The following is a 19,937-nucleotide window of genomic DNA, read 5'->3' as shown; positions in this document are numbered from 1 at the left end:
TTTTTTGCAAGTGATATCCTTGGAGGAATTAATTTTTTTCTTAGTTAGTCTTCAGTTAATTTCTTAATACTGAACATTTTGGTGTACTAAATGAAGATAACATACTTTAAACAGAGAAGAGCTTGTGCTTGTGCAGTGATAGCTGACATCCTGAGACTCGCTGCTATGACCAGTTTCTGCCTTCCCAAATAATGTTGTTGTGATCTTGTCCCACAGGGCAGCCAGCAATGGCACAGTTGCCAGTTGGGTCCAAGGTGGGGGCCTTTTATATTTGAAAGGTGTCAGCTCTCTTTGACTTTCTTTTAACTTTATGGTGCTTCATTCTGCTGTTAAAGAGATTTTAATAATCGCAGAATAATAAGAATGTATTACAGGATATTCACTATAACTTCTAGTATAAATGTTAAACTTGATTCTTAAAAGCATAAAAGCCACTTATTTATTCTGACATGCTTGAAGTGTATATGTAGTGAAATTACGTCTTTTGTAGGGCTTTATTTTCCTGAAACTTTATGTAATGTTCTATAAGAATATGCTGTATGGATTGAAACATAACTTGTAATGAAATGGGGCTTTGAATCCTTTTGCTCTTGAATTTTCAATTTAATGATTTGGAGGGATTGCACTACAGTTTCACTTGCTACTGGGCCCATGTTTGATGCAAATTGTTTGAATCAAGAACAGAAGAATGACTGAATTAGCCTTCATACCCCAAAAGGGAAGATTGGTTTGACACTAAATCCAAACAGGTGTTCAACACCCCTTTCAAAATCTCAGTTAGATATGTAGGCATTAAAATGGTGTCTGTAATTCCTGTTTGTTTCAGGTTTGGTACTTGGTGCTTCGTTGGGTGAGAATCACGGCCATTGGGTTGTAGGCACATTGTAAAAAGGTGTGTCAGATGGTCCATATGAACTGAATGTTTCTCTGTGAAATCTGTTGTTTGTTGAGATAGACCATAACTTTAAGATTAGTTCTTTACAATTCTGTCTATTTTATAGTCTGGAAATGTTACTGAATGTTCCCGATGTAAAATGAGAACCTTAAATGTATGACCTTAATTGGGGTGGCATAAGCAGTGTCTCTATAAGGGGTAAATGACACTGGTTTGTTGATACTTAGTACTTAGAGGGTGCTACCTGTAAGGACAAACTTGTTCCTCTGCATCCAGAAACCATGAAGGATTTGGGAAATAATAGGTAATGTAGAAAGGAATGGTGTGTGGGCGAGAACTGCTTACCAAGGGAACTTCCTCCTCCTCCTTTTCCTTCCTCTCCCTCTCCCCACAATAGACTTCAGGTACCACCTTATGTTTTCTTGGTGCTTTGTCCACCAAGACTGATTCTGTTTACTAAAATAGGAATTCTTCTGTTATTCATTAGCAGTAATAACACTGACTCTTGTTTTGTGTTTGCTTTTTCAGACCTCCTTCTGGATGTCCAATGTGTGTTTTAAGAGATTTTATGGACAACTGAGTCTCCAACTTCCCATTCATTCCAGCTATAATGCAGAAAGATCACAATTCAAGATCACACAAACATTTCTCTTAAAACTTTCTAGATGATTGTAGTTGCTTGGGTTGTGTTCTATGCTAGCAGAAGCCTTTTTCAAGGTTTGCTGTTGACTCTAGAGCACCACATTCCCTGTTTACTGGGAGCCTTGGGGGCTGAAAATATGGGAAACTCGTGTGTTTGCCGCGATGACAGCGGAGCAGAAGACAACGTGGAATCTCAGGGTCGGCAGACGGAGAACAGCAGAGCACACATACCTGAGGCAAGAAGCCACCCCAGGGACCCTGTCCGTCCACCCAGGAGGGGTCGAGGGCCTCATGAACCAAGGAGGAAAAAACAGAATGTGGATGGGCTGGTGCTTGACACACTGGCTGTAATTCGGACGTTGGTAGATAAGTAAGTACCTCCTCAAGGAATAATTCAACATGAATGAAAATGTGCTTATCTTCTCTCAAACTGTGGCTCCATCCTCTCACCGATCTACACTGACCCTCCCTGAAGCAGCCCTGTGTGTCCACCTGATGGCTTAGGAGAGGAGCACCTTTCCTGGTAATAGAAGTAGCTCCTGAGTGCCCAGGTACAGACTCTTCCAGGAGCTGAGGAGCTTTCTCACAGTTCCTGTATGGGCCTACCCTCAGGTGGGATGAGGAGTGTGCTCAGTATTTCTTACCCGGCACAGATACACAGTTTAGAAAGCAATGAACACTCCAGAACTTGAGAACTTCTGTCGTAAAAATCGGTTGTTGTGCAAACTTTCTGTTTTTAGGCTGTATTTACTTCTTTGGAAATGGTTAAGCAAAACAGTGAGCTTTGATCTTTGTTAGCCTGGATAAACAGACTGAGGTTTTCTTCCCAGTTATAAGTCTGACTACTTTTTAAAGATCACATGTTATGACTGCCCAACTCACAATCCCAGTATTGCATTCCTTGCATGCTCGAAGCAACCATTAAGGGTGTGGAGGATATTTATGGGTTCATCCTTATTTTTTGTTTTGTGTTGCTTTCTACAAAGCTTTAAAGGGACCTTAAAAGTGATGGGTTAAGTTCACTCATCTCTTTCTGGGTTAGGTGCAGGCTAGGAATTGGAAAGACCAGAACAGAAGGAAAAACACTATTCTAGTTTCACAGCTGGGGCTTGACTTTAAGGTGGATGAGGCTCAGAATAAGCAAGTCTTGATTCACATACCTGCATTGACTCTGCAATGTGCCTGCAGAGGTGTTTGCCTTCCTGCTGCTAAATACTTTAAATGGAAATACCAGAACTGATGTTTTTCATGAACATTTAAGGTGTGAGTATGTGGGGTTTTTAACAGGTTTTATTTTGTGGTCTGTCTTCAAATCATTAAGTTAAAATCATGGCAAACATTTTTAAAAGTCTCTGCCTAATCCTGCATGCCTTCCCCTTTCGCCAGGTTTGGCTCCTTAGGCTGTTTCACAACACTTCTGTGCACAGCTGATCCTGTTCCTGTGGGTCTTGCAATCAGTTTTGTAATCTTGTAAGCACTTTCCTTTGCTACTGAGGGACAATAAGCATAGTTATTTCACTGCCCCTGGAGTCCTGTTTCTGACAAATTCCCGAAGCTTCTGTGTTTTTAAGATTTTTAATGCAGACTGTAGTGAAATACTTTTTTAGTCATATAATCACAAGGGTTGGAAAGGACCTTGAAGTTCATCCACTCCAGCCTCCTGCATAAAGCCTGGGTTTAGCCAGAGCAGGTGGCTCAGGGTTTTATCCAGCCAAGTGTGGAGCATGCTCAGAATAAAGAGATTCTCCACCTCTTTCTGGGTCCCTCTTCTAGTGTTTGACCACTTCCAACTTTAAATAATTAAATACTTTTAAAAGTTGGAATTTCCTGTGTTCCAACACAGTTGTATTGCCTCTTGTCCTGCTGCTGTTCATCTCTCAGAAGAGCCTGACTGTCCTCTCTTCTCTTTCCCGTTACGTAGCTGCTGACAGAAATCTGACTTCTCCTTCTGTCCATTACCCCCCTCAGGGATGAACAGACCTATTTCTTTTTGGCTTCTGCTTTCAAGTGATGGTCTCCAGCCCTCCATGACCATGGAAGCCTCTGCTGGACCTGTTCCCTTAGAGCAACGTGTCTTGTGCTGGAGAGCCCCAAAGGGGGCTCTGCTCACAGACTGGTTTCCTTTGTTTCATACTAAGGCAGCTGGTAAGACACAGCTGTTTTTTTAACACAGCTAAATATTATAAGTTCTTGCAGATAAGACCAAGACCTCTGGCTATTAATAATGGAGTGGTCTGTTCACAAGGCATACTGTGTAAACATGTCTGAAAAAAGTTTAACAAGCCTTTGGGCTGGACTTGAAGCTACTGATACCCTTGGAGGAGGGAGGAAAATTCATATCTGGAGATCTTGGCTTTCAATGTAAGTGAGAGACTGTAGGAATAAGTATGTTCTGTTATCACCTGGTCCTCCTAGAGCCTGATTTTTCAGTTTTGAAAACACCACAGCTGAAGGAAATGGTAGGGAAGCTGACAAATCTTTTTCATGTCAAAAAATGTGCAAGAATAAAGTTGAACTAAAATAAAACAACGTAGTAAGTAACAGCAGGTTGGCAGTCTGAGCTTTGGAGGAAATGATGGCTAAAGAATGGAACACAAAACTCTTTATCTGAAAATTGTTTCTAAACTGTACTGAAAGTTAATATATGAGAACACTGAGATTAACTGTAAATCAAGTTGTTACACTGTGATCTGCAATGAACAGTCACTGTGTTTGCTATTTGTTTTCTTTTCTTGAGGTGGGAGGTTTTTTGTTGGCTTTATCAAATATGATAAAAAATATATCTGACAACTGATTTTTTTCTCTCATATCTAGAGAACTCCTTTCCTTCTAGAAAGGAGCTAAGATTAATTTCCTAGATTCAGAAGCGTAAATTTCTACATTATAGAGCTTATATGAAGAACTGCTTTGCAGATTAAGGAATTAGCAAAATGGCTGTTTTGTTTCAAAATGAGGAAGGTGGTGCTAGAGGGGATGTGTGGAAATCAAGTGGTTAAAATGAGAAATCAGTGGGGCAGGACTGTCCTTTGCTCAGTGCCAGTACTGCCAACACCTGCGACCCATGACAGAGTCAGAAATCCTGCAGATAAAAATTGATCCTTTTTAAACACAGCTTTTACTTGTACTTATGGTTGGGGGTTTTCTTCTTCTTTCTTTGCACCTTTATGTCCTCTTTCTTGAGCTAATTCTGCCTGCAGTACTGCACTTCTTTTTCCTGCTGGGGAGATTAGTTTCCAGAAGGAAGGTGGACATACTTGGAGATTAAAAAAAACACCAATCCAACTCTTTGTTTCAAATGTGACAATATAAAATGGGTTAAATTTTAGCATTTTCTTGTGGAAATATTTAAGAATGCATTCTCTTTTTTTGTAAGAAAAATGTGTTTATGTCATACATATTTCATAAAACCTGAGATTTTTCTCTTCTTTGATAATTAATCCCTCCTAGATAGGCAGCTTTATTGTCTGCATAATTAATATCAGTTGAAATTTTCTAATATTCCTCTGTATCTTGCATTTTCAATTTCATTCCAGAGCTGTGTGATAGAAATTGAGTGTGGAACGTGGAAGTCTAAGCCTTGGGGTTACTTCCCAGTGCCTCAAGAGTACTGAATAAGGCCCTTTAGGACATGCTGCAGTGTAAGCTCTGTCTGGACCTGCAGGAGCTTACTGAGCAGGATTTGGGTATCTTGCTTTAGGTGCTCTCAGGAGCAGAGCCTGCTCAGATACACAGACCCAGCTACGGCTTCGTGTCGGTGCTCCGGCAAACCAAACTGAGGAGCTGATCTGTTGAACTTTTTGTGTTTTTCAGGTTGGAAAGGGGCTTGGTTAAATATCTTCTGTTCAACTGCCGTAACATTTTCTTTAGCAGCTCTTGTTTGAAGGCTGTGATGCTGTTAGGTGGCTTGCCTTTCGGTTTTGCGGGTTTCTTTTTAATATTTATGTATTCAGCAGAGAAGCAGCGATGCCCCTTGTGCAGTTATTTGTTCCCTTCGACCCCTGACATCCAGTCTCTCGTTATGTGCTCTGAGGAACCTTGCTAATGAACAGCACTAAGCCTAAGCATTATATTCAGCTTTTAGTCTTGCAGGTGTGGACCACAATTTCACTCAGCAGCTGTTGCAGATCCACAGACATTGACTTTGAGCCAAAGGCAGGCTCAAATCCCATCTGTGTTTCAGCTCTGAAAATGGCATTATCAGTCTGCAGCCTATGTAACATCCTTTTGGTAAAGTTACTGGATTTGTTTTCTGTCTGTGCATTATCATTTTATTCAGCATATTATGTTGATGACTGTGCATAAATTTTGACCTGTGTAATATCTCTTTCAGTGACCAGGAGCCTCCTTATTCAATGATCACGTTGCATGAAATGGCAGAAACAGGTATCAAGGCATTGTGTTGGGCATTTCAGTTGTGACTCCCAAGCAAAGAAAAACCAAAACCATCCCCCTCTTTTCTTTGCAAAGAAAAATATTTGCTAGCAGGATGTGGTACATCTGGGGATGTGGGATCCAGAACACAGTTTTGCCCTTTAGAAGCTTCACTGAGCTCACTTCATTTGCCTGAGTTTTTTTGACTCTATTAAACTTCCCACGTGAACTCTCCAGAAGCAGCCCATGGATGGCCACAAACACATTGCAGTGGCATTAAACAATGAGCCAGCAAGAATGGCAGTTAATGGCAGCTAAGGCAGGAACAGCCTATATGTGCACTTAGACATGGTTTAACCCCACATGCTCTGGTGCTGGCAGACAGCACATACTCTTTGGTTTGGTTTGGGATGTGCTGATCTTAGAGCTCTGCTCTATTGATGCATTTGTTCTAACCCTGTCCCTGAGTGCTCCTGCAAGATGAGCCTATTTGTGCAGAGGCTCTTTTATCTTTGTTACAGTAGGAGAAATTCTCCTGGCTCAAGACCACCAAACTGGTTTAGATGAACTTTTGTCTCCTTTCTAGTAGAGTTGATATTGGTCTCAGGAAATATATTTCTGTATTAAAATCAATTTATCAACCTGGTTACATGTTACAGCAGTTCAGTAAAATGTTTTTCAGGGGAATGTGCTAACAAAACTCAAACCCAGTGTATTACTGCTGTGTACTTGTCATTGTTGAGGGCAGCAATGTCTCTTCAACCTCACTTGCCTGTATAGGTACAGACTGTCTTTATTTTCAGACTGTTTTTATTTTCACTTCTAAGGGAATTACTTTCTTTTGTAGATCCAAATCAATTTAATAATAGTTTAACATTTATGTGATTGTTGTTTGCTTGCAAGTAAAAGCCCTTGTCTACTCATTCAACAGTGAGAGCTGATCCTTAGGAGAACAAATTTTCTTTAGACCAGCAGGCATGGGACAAACTCATGGAGTTTCTCTGAGGCCTGTATTACTTGAGGGAACTCAGAAGAAGTGATCTGATTGTGGTTAAAAGATATTTCCTCAGAGTCACTGTGGCTGCAACATTTAACACTCAAGAGTTGACATGGGATGCTGAACTCTCGAGTATCACACTAGAACAAAGTGCCCTTCCTGATCGCAGTGGGAAATAAAGGGTGCCCTGCCTGGGCAAGGCTGCCCTCCAAACAGTAGAGGTGTTCACTGTTACCCAAGCTGCTGTAAGCTTTTTGATTCTTGAACATAAACTTCTAAACTAGTGCAAACTAAGACAGCAATGTAAAAAGTAAATTGTTTTTCCTGGTGTCTGCAAATTCACTGGGTGTTTTTGAGGATTTTTCAGTTTAGGGCTGTATTTTGAACACTTCAGAACTGCAGTGTTAATTCTGAGCATCACTTCTGTTTTGTGGTTGACAGATGAAGGCTGGTTGGAAGTTGTCCAATCTTTAATTAGAGTTATTCCATTAGAAGACCCCCTGGGACCAGCTGTAATAACGCTACTACTCGATGAATGTCCACTGCCAACAAAAGTGAGTCAAAAGCAAATGTATGTGCTTATCTGTGGCTGAATGTCAGTTGTTCGTGGTTGCCACACCCATGATCTCTTCTGGGTGGGTTTCACCAGTGATGCAAGACTGTTAGTGGTTCAGAAAATGGGTGTAATGTTCAACTTTGAGTAATTTGTTGTGACTTGGTAACTAAATGCTAATTAATGCTAAAAGCATTCCCCCCACCCAAATAAATGGTTTATAGGAAAGAACAAGAAGCCTTTGGTCTCTGGCTGTTTTTATTTCTGCCCTTCCTGCCATATGGTACAAACGTGCTGTGCAGGGTGTGCAGGTGCTGCAGAAGCTGTGCAAGTCCTGCCCTTTTGTTCTCACATTCAGAAAGCTGCACATTTACAAGTTGCTATTGAATTTTTTTCCTGTTCTGCACATAAGGAATGCAGCAAATTGGGTGTGTTAAGCTGAACAAATGACATTTTTTAACTATGAAACATAATTGATAGTTTGGGCTAATTAGAATATTTTTTTTACTGACCAATAATGTAGTTTTGGGTGGAAAAATAATCCAAGATGTTCATACTGTGTTGGTACAGGTGTGTTAGTGAGAGCCTCAAGTGCTTCAACATGCTGAACATAATGTTTGTACAAAGAATTTGTCTGTCTTCAAATGCCTGTCATGATCTCATTTCTTCAGAAATTGATGATCACATCATTGCAGCTTTCATTTCTCCAGCTACTAATGCTGCCAGTGTTAGTTTTCCATTGGTGTTAGGGAGGTAAAAATCTGTTTGCATGAGTGGCTGGAGAACTAGTCAGTCTCTCAAACTACCTGAAGTGGGTTTGTTTCCTCTTGCCTAATGATGAAAGTAATCTGAGACTTTAGAATAAAAGAAATGTGTTTGACTGTCACATAGACTGCAGAATTATTTTGAAAACAAAACTGTGACTACAAAGTTTGCCTGCTTGAAAAAAGAAAGCAGGAAATCAAGACTACTGCAAAAGCACCATATGAAGAGTGACTTGGGATTTTCTGTTTGGCTATACAAGGTGCTTGGCAACCAATTAATTTGTTTTCAAAACCACAGGACTTTTGTTTAGGTACTCTAAGGAGTTTGTTCTAAACTAGTTGATCTTATCAAGACAAAAGGAATAAGGGACTTGTTTTTCTGGGGTGCATAGAGGTGTTTCCTGTGTAGTTTTCTTACAGCACACGGAACTGCAGCTGTGGGATCTGCTGGTCACATTCAGCCTCGTGAAGTGTGTGCTGCTGTTCACTTTCTTTCTGTACAGGATAAGTTTTAAGTTGTTGGTCTTAAGGATTTCATGTCAGTGCCCCAATTCCATGACAGCTGGAGAACAGCAGCAGGCTGTATTTCATTTGCTGTATGGCAGGCTATAAAGTCTATAAAGTTGAAGTGGCAGTGCAGTAAACTGTTTATTCTATCAAGGCTTTATTTAACTCAAAATAGTTGATCTCTGTGACAGTTCTAATAATGGCTAAAAGCAGTATCAGTATGTCAAGAGTCTAATTTTAGTGAGGCTTTTCCATCCCAAGTCTGTGGCTTAGTCATTTTCTTCTTTCTCTGTTCTTTCCACTTAGCTCAGTCCTGTTCATCAGTTCTCTTTTTGTGGCTTTCCTTTTAAGAACATAACTACTTTTCAGTGTGATCTCTGTACAGATCTCAGACTCCAGCATGGTAAACTGATTTGAGTGTGGTTCAGAACACAATTCAGAAAAACACATCTATTCAACTTGAACAGTGCTTATTTTTCCTCCAAATGGCTGCTGATGACTTCAGTATGAGGAGTTCTATTTTAATTAGATTCTTGCCTGAGATTATGCAGTTTCAATCTGAATCAGCTGAAACTTTCATGAATTCTGGAAAGTTGAGGAGGATTTCGAACTTTGCAGGGTGGGGTTCTCCCTGTGGGATGACTTGTTCTGGCTCTGGATTAACCCCTAACTGCCCTGAAAACTCAGGATATGCTCGAGACCTATCATGAATTTGCCTGAATGAAGCAAGTCAAAGCAGGGCATTTTAGATTTATTACCCTCATTGGTTACTTCCTAAATTTGTGTGACTACAATAAAGCCATTTATACTCTCAAGAATACCATTTATGACATCCTGTAAAGCTGACAGCATCCTAAATTTATTCTGGGAATGTGGGCTTTTTGGGGTGGCATGTCTCTTTAGTCCTGAATTCTAAAATCTGAAACAGTCCTTTTCTTTTGGAAAGGGTGTGAGTTCTAGGACACTGGAAACAGATTAGATGGCAATGGTGCCACATGTGCTGATTGTTATTTGCCTTTATGTACTATAATTGTTCCTGTTGCTGTAGGGAGCTCACTCAGGTATGTCCAGAAGTGTCCTGAGCTGTTGATCACAGCAATGACCAACAATCTGGTGATAATTTTGAAGTTACAACTCTTGGTCTGTTGAACTTTTCTTCCCATCTGTTCTTTATTATTTCCTTATCTTAGAAGATAACCACCCCATGATCTCTGTCATATGATGCTGACTTTAGTAATGTAGCATAAAAATAATTTGTTGTAGTGTATTAAGTTGGGGGAGAGCTGCATCTGTCAGTAATATTGAAGAGATTTCTGATTTTTTTTCTTTTGCAGGATGCATTACAGAAATTAACAGAAATATTGAACCTGAGTGGAGCTGCTGCTTGCCAGGACGCCTGTCACCCTGCCAAGCACCGGAACACAACTGCAGTGCTCGGCTGCTTAGCAGAGAAGTTGGCAGGTAAAGCCATGGGGCTCTCCTGACAGCTGGACTTGGCTTGTTGCAGCACCTTCTGCTTTAAGCACCCTGGTGCAGTCTGGGTCAGAAGTGTTTTCTTAAAGCTGAATGATGTTCTGCATTGAGGGGACACCTTGTGTGACAGAATCAGCTTCATTAAAATGCTGAACTCTCACCAGCCTGGGTCTGAATGAGCCATTCACAATCCTCCTGATGCCTGGTTAGTGCTTGGGATCACTGTGCAATCATAGAATCGACTGGGTTGGAAAAGACCTCTGAGATAATCAAGTCCAACCCTTGGTCCAACTCCAGTCCCTTTACCAGATCATGGCACTCAGTGCCACGGCCAATCTCAGTTTAAAAACCTCCAGGGATGGGGAATCCACCCCCTCTCTGGGCAGCCCATTCCAATGCCTGATTGCTCTCTCTGTAAAGGATTTTTTTCTGATCTCCAACTTAAATTTCCCCTGGCAGAGCTTAAGCCCGTGCCCTCTTGTCCTATTGTCTTATCAGGTCTCTTCTGTAGACCTACTCTGCCTGTGAATTACTGAGGACACATTTTTACCCAGCTGGCAGTAGTATCAAATCAGTGGTCTTGGAGGCTGTATAGAAATAAAAAAGAAATATGCTTTTTCCAATAGACATGTCTTGTTCTATTGTAGTTAGCTGAAAAGATTCTATCTTCTGTGTTGCTTAAAAGAAAATTGCTGATATTCTGTTTTAGAATGACACTTCATATAGAATTATTCCCTGTTATTTCTAGTACTCTGTTGGAAACTGATGATTAAGTTTTCCTTCCTGCTGATGGACTGTTTTGTATTTAGGTTTTTTGCTCCTTTTCTGGAAGTGAACAGGAAATAGAGGGGGGGGGAGAAGTGATTGTCCGGTATCACTTAATGGTTATTAAAAAACAATTTCTGTAAAAGAACAAAGGCTGGAAGCATTTTTGTACTGTAATATTCCTACCCTATTATAGTAAGTCAAAAGGAGATCCTGTATCTACTTTCATCTGAGTGGACACAGATATTGTGTCAGCTCAGGCAACAAATCTGTTAATGCAGTGTTGGAACCCACTGCAGTTTGTTAGTTTGCAGATGCCAGAATTTGAATCCCTGTTGATTAAACAGACAGTATTTCAGGGCTTTTCTGTTTTAAATTGGCTGCTTGCTATGGTGCTGCTGCAAACTATATAATTACCTACCAAGTCAGTTATATCAGATGTTCACTTTTCATTATTTTGGGCTCCTTGTAAATGGAGCTGGTCTTTACATGTTGTCTCTGGAAGTAAAAGAGTGTCAGTCTCTTTTTGAAAGTAGTGAGCATGAACATGCTTAGTGGAGCCTGGTAGAGTGTTCCTTCAGACTCTCAGAAACATGGCTAGAACTCTGTACCCACTTGCAGCAGGTAAGCTGGGGAGGACTGTAATGTGCCAGTAACTGTAATTATTAAATGTGCAGCAAGTGTTTGACTGGGAACAATAATAATTGTTCTACATTCCAGTTCTGCTTGGCCATGAAATTCTTGGATGTTCTTTAATTTGTTACTTTGTCTTTTAAAGATCTGTGATGGTGAGTATATGGTAGTTCCCATGAATGGATTTCATTCCTAATGTTCTTGCAGGTCCTGCGAGCATAGGCCTACTCAGCCCAGGAATATTGGAATATTTACTTCAGAGCTTGGTAAGTCTTTGATGTTTGTGTATGTATCCATATGTAGCAATTGTAATGCAACCTTTTGTTATTATTGTGAAAAGTTAGGGCCACGTTTGGTAAGTGCTTGTGGTGTGTAATAGAAGGCTGAGATTCCCCAGTCTGTGGGATGCCCATCCTGGGAGGTAATCACAAGTCAATGGGACAAGACTCTGGGTAACTTGATCTATTCAAACCAGCTCTCCGCAGGAGGGTGAAATACAAGAACTTTGAAGGTTCCTTTGAATATAAAACATTTTGTAATAGACTCACAGCTCTACCTGTTCATCAGTACTGGGTATTTATTAACTTTTCTTACTGTCCATGTTTAGAACTTCCAGTCCCACCCGACAGTGATGCTTTTTGCACTAATAGCACTGGAGAAGTTTGCACAAACAAGTAAGTATTGGCCTGATACTTCTCTTAACAGTCACCTATGGGCTCCTGCTGCATGATTGTCACTTGCTTTATCTGCTCACAGTTGTGAGTGTGAGAGACTGGAATGGTGGAAACACAAATATTTAAGCAAAATGTTTGTCTGCTTACAGGCAAGAAGAAATATTTGTTGCTTTAGTGACATCCCTCTGCCCCTCAAAATCCTTGAGATATTTGCTGAAACATATTTTCCCTGTTAAAATTGCTGTGGAAGGCCTTTGTCACTGAAACAAATCTGTATTAGAGATGGAGAACAGTAGGCAGGAAAAAAAATATTTATTGCTTTAATGACATCCCCACCCACAAACTCTTAAGAGATTTGCTGAAACTCAGTTCTCAGTTTAGAAATTACTACATAATGACTTACAACATGAAACCTCTGTTAGTTGAAAAGAAATAAATCTGTATTGGAGGGATGGAGAACAGCTGTGATCTGTCTCTTGATGATACAGCTCCGTGCTGAGAAGTGGTAAATCTGAGTGAAGATAATTTCACATTTGCTGGGGGAAAGAATTTCATGGTATTTGTAACACAGAGGTTTAAATGTGTGTGTGGGTTCTACTGCATTTGTAGAATGTTACTATTTTTAACTAAACTTTTCCCTAGCTTACAGCAATTATCCTTTTTGCTCTTAAATTACAGGTGAAAATAAAATGACAGTTTCTGAATCATGCATTAGCGACCAACTGATCTTGCTGGAGAAATGGACGGATAATCCTGACTACTTAAAACGCCAGGTTGGATTCTGTGCCCAGTGGAGTTTAGACAATCTGTGTAGGTATAATGAAGGGATGGATTAATTTAATATTAATCACTCCTCCAAAGATATGGAGGACTGCTTTGTGTTTTTGTATAAGCACTTACTACACCTGACTGTGTTTTTATCTCCTTGAAAAAGAAAACAAAACCCAAACCAAACCCCAACAAATATATCCAGTGTAAATGCAGGGAAAGGAAATTTTGGCAAGGCAAATGTTTTTGAAAGGAAGTGGTTTGTACTCTGCAAGTTGGAGGTGCAATGAAAATTCTTCTTTGCACCAATTTCCTGTAACCCACGTTTCAGCAATGTGATGAGTGGCTCTGCAGTGCAGCTCTGTCTCTGTGGAACAGCTGATTGCTGACAGGTCCTGGTGGCTGCCCCTGCTGTGGTTATAGCCCAGCAGTGCGCTGGTTCAAACAATTGTTAAAGACTTTCTAAAGATATGATCTTGTGATCAAAAGTGGAAAGTGACAAAGAACTTAGCTAGGTCTATCTTTTGGCTGACTGACAATCATCAAATTTGCTTGTTTAGTTGTGATTTCAAGGGTGCAGCAGAGCTTGTAGTTTCTAATGCCTCTTAGATAAATTTTGGTAAAGGGTCTGTAGGGCTTTATGTGGCTTTGGCCGGTTTATGGAAAGCCAATGTCAGCTGTGTTTAGTAAACATCTGTGCAAGTGTTGTAGCAAGTTTGGGATGTAAGATAAAGTCTTTGATTTGTAAATGAACACGTTGGTGTCAGCAATTTTACACCTGACAGGATAAATGCTTCTGATCCTTCCATGTGGAAGGGGAAAAAAGGGGGAGAGAAAGAGCTGCTTTGGCTCAGTTGAAGTTCATCACCTACCTGAAAATTAGAGGGTAAAAAAACTTTAAATCGTTTTCCCCTTCTTCCCATCCCCAAATCTTTTTCACTGTAATGCATCAGGAAAAATTGCCCAACTGAATATACAAATACAATGGTAAGTCCTGACACAGTGGCATCTTGATGTGAACTTGGATGCCTTCCATTTGCCTGTGGGTTTGCTGAAAGTAGTAATTAGATTTTGGGAGCTCCAGTCAGAGGGCCAGGTCATGCTCTCATGTTTGGAGGATATTTAACACACAGTGTACTGGAAGCTGCTTTCATGCAGGCAAAATGTTAATCCTTCAGTCAGTTATGCCAAAAATTATCTGGATTGTAGAGAGATTGATTGTCATGTGAAATGCTTCAAATCAAGTTTTGCTACAGCAATGATTAAAACTGGTTTTATTTTGCAGTTTTGAAAGAAGGCAGGCAGTTTACATATGAAAAGGTTGACTTGACCAACATTAGGGCTATGCTGAACAGTAATGACGTCAGCGAATACCTGAAGATCTCACCACACGGATTAGAGGTAGGATTTTGTTCCATGTTTTCAACCTGAAAAAGAGTCTGAAGAAAAAGGCAGGGTTTAACTATTTTTGTTTGCTACTTGCTTCAGTGTTTTTTCTAGAATTAATCCAAGTTCTCTGCCAGCTTTATACAGAAAATTTGCTTTGTCATCACAGGGTTGTAACATCACTCCACTGATCTCAGTTGCAGAAACATTCACACTAAAGTAACACCTGTATCTGTGCCCCAAAACTTTAGAGAAGTGAGGAGAATGCTTAAGAGTCAGCTGGCTTTTCACTCATTTTGACTGAAATTGTTCACTAAGCATAATTTTATTGTTTGTCCTGTTTAGTGTTGAAAAGCTCATAGCAGTCTGAATCTTGTCTCAACCTTGTGGGGTTTTTTCCTTCCTGTGTAACTCCTTCTAAAAACTTAAATACTTGAGATGAATTTTCATGAATTAACATTGAATACCTCCTTGTCCTTCATACCAGGAGTCAGCTAATAACCAATGATTTAAGTCTTCCTGTCTTGGTTGTCTTGGTCTTTAAATCTTTAAATTGACTTTGTCAACTTCTGGGTTTTTTTCCTGTAGCTTAACCACTAAACAATTTTCAGTCTTGCCTACTCACTAGTTTTTGTGATAATTACTGCTATAAAGAGAGGTCACTGTCTGAAGTGCCTCTAAATTTACGTTGGTGTATTCTTATGTGCAAGAAACTTGATCCAGGGAAGGACAAGGCTCATTTGAATGCTAACTTTGTAGAAACTGAATGTTTGGTTTGGTGTTGGCAGGCTCGATGTGATGCCTCATCCTTTGAAAGCGTCAGATGCACCTTCTGTGTCGATTCTGGAGTCTGGTACTATGAAGTCACAGTCATCACTTCAGGAGTGATGCAAATAGGATGGGCTACCAAAGACAGCAAATTTCTCAACCATGTGAGTACCTGTAATGTCACCGAGCTGATGATGCAACATCAGTTTTTTTCCACTTGCAGTGCCTATGAAAATAGCTCTGGTTATTCTGTGGTAATAACTGAGCACTTGGCTGTTTCCTTCAGGTTTTCTGTGCTTTACTGAAGTTTCTTTTGTTGAATTTGGTGGCACAAGAGAAATCTATATTGACATTGCTACACACTGACACTGTTCTGCAGAGCTGCTGACAGTGATGGCTTGTTATCTCCTTGCTGTTGTCTGGAAGCTACGGAGAGCTTATTTCTTGCTTCTTGTGTCTCAGTCTCTTCTTGGAAATTCTTTAGATAACAGTGGTTACTGTCTATTTTTGGAAGTAAACAATAAGTCACTGGGGACCAGCAGTTCATCATGCACTTTGACACAAGTCACCAAGCTGCCATTTGATTACCCTCTTTGACATACTTTCCTATTAAATTAAGTAACTTTCATAAGGGAAATAACTTAGTTAAATTGACTCTGGGATAACATGGTATCACTGGATCTACTGGTAGCAATAATATGGTACAGTTTGGGTATGTGAAAGCTTCTTTGTGATTAAAAAGAGGATCAATAAAAGATTAAACTGTCTACCCCTTTGCCTTTATTATGATAGTACAGACTAAGTACACTGTCATATTTTTAGTTTGCTTTGTTGTCCTTCTCATCCAGGTAACTTTGTATTTTATTCTTAATTCTAAGTATTCTTCCTACTGTTTGCTTTTAAGATTAAGTACTTGCCACCATTAAAGCAAAATGTGCCACGTGCACCTGAAGTCCAAACATAGTCAGTCATCACACAGATGTAACTATGACTTGTTTCTGCTTAAATATTCATGTTAACTCTGTATGGCTGTTGCAAACTTTGTTTGCTGTAGCATAATTTGCTTCTGTATTTCCATAATAGTAAGAAAGCATAATGATTCCTACCCAAAAACTTGTCTACTTCAGCTTAGAGGTAATCTTTCATATTATCAGCCTTCCAAATGACCATTAAACTTCATTGAAGTGCAAGCTAGAATTTTAGGACAAAAGGAATATTTGGCCTTGCCTACTGCTGAGAATGGAAACAGCACTGGGATTTTAAGTTGACTCTTCTACTGGCTGAGCTTGAGTAAGAAATGCACCTGTAGCCTTTCTTTATTGTTGTAATTGCATGAGTTTGTATTCCTACTTGGAATTTAATTTAGGAGAAGAATTACACATTTAATGTAAAGATAAGCACTTAAAACTGCTCATTTCTGATTATTATAGAAAAAGTCATTCTACAGCTGAGTCAAATGCAGAAGTTAATATGAAGATAGGCCAAATACATACATGTGAATAAATATTGATGGTGGGGGGTATGAGAGAAACACATTAAGGAGATTAAACAAGCACCAGTGATGAGGAACCCAGGAGGAATGGAAGAACAGCTTTTCTCACCATTTACCTTAAGTATTTGTGTGAGTTCAGAGGTCTTGCTCCATTTCTCCTAATTATTAATGTAAATAGCACTGTCCTCTGCTGAGGTGTAGCATGCACATATTTCTGTGTCACATCCAAAGGTTAGTCCCACATCTATAGCATGGTATTGTAATGTGATTTAAACTTAAATTAAAAAGAAAATACATAAACCACACACACAAGAGAAAAAAACCCAAACCAAACAAAATACAGTGCAGACTTGGGCTGAGCACAGGCCTTGTAGACGTTGAATGTAACAGAAACTGTTTGAAATAGAAGGCCATGTGTCTGCCTTTAGACTGCTAAGAGGCTTAAAAGATTTTTTCCCACTTGCCAGTAAGGAGCTTGTTGTCTGTGCATTTTTCTGTGAGTGCATCCTGTACAAGGTATGAAAATGGGAGGTGTCACAGCTCTGAGCAGGATGATTGCAGTTGCTGCAGCTGTTTTGCTGGTGGCCAAATGCTGCTGTTACTGAGGTTCATCAGGTGTATGCACCTGAAATACAAGGGTATCATTGTCTGGGTATGTCACAAACACCAGCCTCAAAAGCCATATGCTCTTTATTTACAGCATGTGCAACAAAAAGACTAGTCCTAAATGTGACATAAAACACCCATTAGCTGGGCTTAGCTTTAATGTGGGACATGGGAGGCTTGTGTAATCAGATGCTGTCTGGTATTTGCACTCCAGACAAATCATGCTGAGTCCAAGGAAGTTACTTACCTTCCATAATGTGCTTTTGGGGTCTCACATTTGGGCTCTGCTACATGGTGGATTTTTCTTCTGCTCTGAAACTCTTAGTTTGGTGCTTGCCTTGGACTTTAGGACTGTCACTTGATAAAGTTTTCACAATTTGAGGGAGGCTGGCACTGAAAAGGACACAATATGCAACAAATTTGGTGAAGGAGCTGTAGGTTTGTTCTTTGTGCTGTCAGTTCTGGTGGCATGTGGATATCTGTGGGGGAAGGTATTGCAAGTTTGGTGCTGGGACTTCAAGATAAGAGTGGTTATGATTTCGTGGTGACCTTTTAAAATGCAAAAATGTAACCTGGCTATTTGGGTACTAGCCTTCTGATTATTAAATGTTTTAACAGGCAGGAGTGATTTGAGGTCACAGAGAATGGATTACACATTGGAAACAATATCCCCTTCTCTCCTCCACCCCACCCCAAGAAATTCCTTTTTGATGTGAAACTATGAGTAGTTTGAAAAAAATTTTGCACTGATGGAGGCAGGAGAAACCCCTTCTGTTCTTAGATGAGTCGTTTAGGTGAAAAAAAATAAACTCTAGCTGTTCTGTGTGAGCAATGGCTGCAGACTGAAATGTTTTGCTCTTCCTCTAAAGGAAGGTTATGGCATCGGGGACGACGAATACTCCTGTGCGTACGATGGCTGCCGGCAGCTCATCTGGTATAATGCCAGAAGTAAACCACATTCCCATCCCTGCTGGAAAGAAGGTATTCAGTCCATCTTCTCTTTATCCTAACTGCATTTCTGCACAGCATTTTTTTCATCTTGCAGGTGTCTCTTAGTAGGTGTGAACAGAGCTGTTCACTGCCTGATCCCAGTGATCCTAAAGTTCAATAATTATTGTGTCTTTAATAGTAGTTTGAATGGGCAAAGTGGCCACTACACTCTTGCTCCCCACTTTGTGTAAAGACAGTCTTGTTTCTTAAATGCTTTTTCTTTTCAAAGGCAGAGTAAAAATCATAGCACCATTTAACATTGGACATCTAATCACAAGACATTTTTTCCAGATGTTTGTAGTTCTGCAAAACAGGGCTGAAATCTTCCTTTCTGGGTTCAAAGACTTACTGTAGAGAAGGGAAAAAACCTTGATCTCTGAATTAGGCTTTTTTTTTAAGGAGGAGTTGCACTGTATTACTTACTTTAAATTCTTGGATTACTTGGACAGCAAAGTTCTGTTCTTGATTTCAGCTTTGAAATCTTGGTAGGAGCCTGTGCATGCCATGCTTGTGTGAACTGTGCCGCCTTCTCTTCTATTAAGATTTCCTCCCAAGGGTGGCTAAATTAAAACACTTCCTAAAAATAATAGCACAAGCATATTGGAAAATTATCCCCAGAACACACACTTGCTAAAGTTCATCTTCCAACAGGGGTAGAATTAGCCAAGGAGTGACAGAGTGCAGCTTTCTTCTGGCTTTGGCAAATACTCTGCAATACTTATATAACTGTGTAGTATTAATGCTCTGGCAGACTAAAATACTTTATTTTTCTACTATTTTCCTCTGGGTGTTTTTTTTTAATTACTGTCTGTATCAATGTTTCTTCCTTTGTGCTTTTGCAAACAGTTCCTTTTAAGTGAGACAACTCACTGACATATGTGATACTTAAACAGTAACTGTTTCAGCCATTGACACTTAACAGAAATGAAATCTTTAAATTATCTCTGTTTTGCATGTAAGGAGACACAATAGGATTTCTACTAGACTTGCAAGAAAAGCAAATGATCTTCTATTTAAATGGAAACCAGCTTCCTGCTGAGAAGCAAGTATTTTCATCTGCTGTGTAAGTATATGCTCATTTGGAAGGACATGACCTCCATAGATAATTGTGTTAATTATATGGAGAGTTTCCAGTTTGAGATGTAAATTCATATTTACTTACCTGAAGCCATCATTATGCAGGTTTCACTGTTGAAAGTTGCTTATAAAGCAAGAAGGATGTAATTTTACAGGTGGATTTCAGGGTGCAAAATAAATACTTTGGACTTCCCAAAGATAGGTTCAACCTGATGTTTTCTGCTGTCAAATTAGCACAGCATTACAACAGAATGAGGCTGTAGCAAAGATGAGCAATCTTCTGGTGCTTGAGGAATTTTTCATCTTTTAAAAAATAAAGCCTCAGTGCTGTAAATGCCGAAGATACACATTAATTGACTGCCATTCCCTGAGGACAGTTCCTGGAGTAGCAGATTGAATATTCATTGGAGCACATCTCTTGGTAGCATGACAGAAAGGTATTAGGTTTATTTTGCAGACTGCTGTGAAAAATTAACACATGGCTGGCTCCTCCAACTATCATAGCAGAGCTCAGCCTCTTAGTTCTGAAAACAGAAGCTGGTGTGACACTTGATAAAGCAGCCTCCTGTGTAGCTT

General features: G+C 39.9%; 1 protein-coding gene across 2 annotated transcripts in view; it reads left to right on the top strand.

The window, feature by feature from the left end:
• RSPRY1 (ring finger and SPRY domain containing 1) overlaps positions 1 to 19,937 on the top strand; it is a 38,741-nt gene that overhangs the window by 12,069 nt on the left and 6,735 nt on the right. Inside the window, exons 3-14 of one of the 2 annotated variants that reach the window (XM_071567575.1) lie at positions 827 to 892; positions 1,424 to 1,907; positions 5,868 to 5,920; positions 7,347 to 7,459; positions 10,064 to 10,190; positions 11,808 to 11,866; positions 12,208 to 12,274; positions 12,953 to 13,084; positions 14,328 to 14,443; positions 15,217 to 15,360; positions 18,164 to 18,275; positions 19,245 to 19,347. In XM_071567575.1, coding sequence (XP_071423676.1) covers positions 1,561 to 1,907; positions 5,868 to 5,920; positions 7,347 to 7,459; positions 10,064 to 10,190; positions 11,808 to 11,866; positions 12,208 to 12,274; positions 12,953 to 13,084; positions 14,328 to 14,443; positions 15,217 to 15,360; positions 18,164 to 18,275; positions 19,245 to 19,347 — 1,373 coding nt within the window. In that variant the 5' untranslated portion in view covers positions 827 to 892; positions 1,424 to 1,560. The remainder of the gene's footprint in view (positions 1 to 826; positions 893 to 1,423; positions 1,908 to 5,867; positions 5,921 to 7,346; positions 7,460 to 10,063; positions 10,191 to 11,807; positions 11,867 to 12,207; positions 12,275 to 12,952; positions 13,085 to 14,327; positions 14,444 to 15,216; positions 15,361 to 18,163; positions 18,276 to 19,244; positions 19,348 to 19,937) is intronic. The other variant, XM_071567574.1, reaches the window with a different exon arrangement.

Source organism: Pithys albifrons, chromosome 12 (assembly GCF_047495875.1).
Source record: "Pithys albifrons albifrons isolate INPA30051 chromosome 12, PitAlb_v1, whole genome shotgun sequence".
Taxonomy (NCBI): domain Eukaryota; kingdom Metazoa; phylum Chordata; class Aves; order Passeriformes; family Thamnophilidae; genus Pithys; species Pithys albifrons.
The sequence above is the reverse complement of the archived record's forward strand: the minus strand, read 5'-3'. Positions and strand labels throughout refer to the sequence as shown.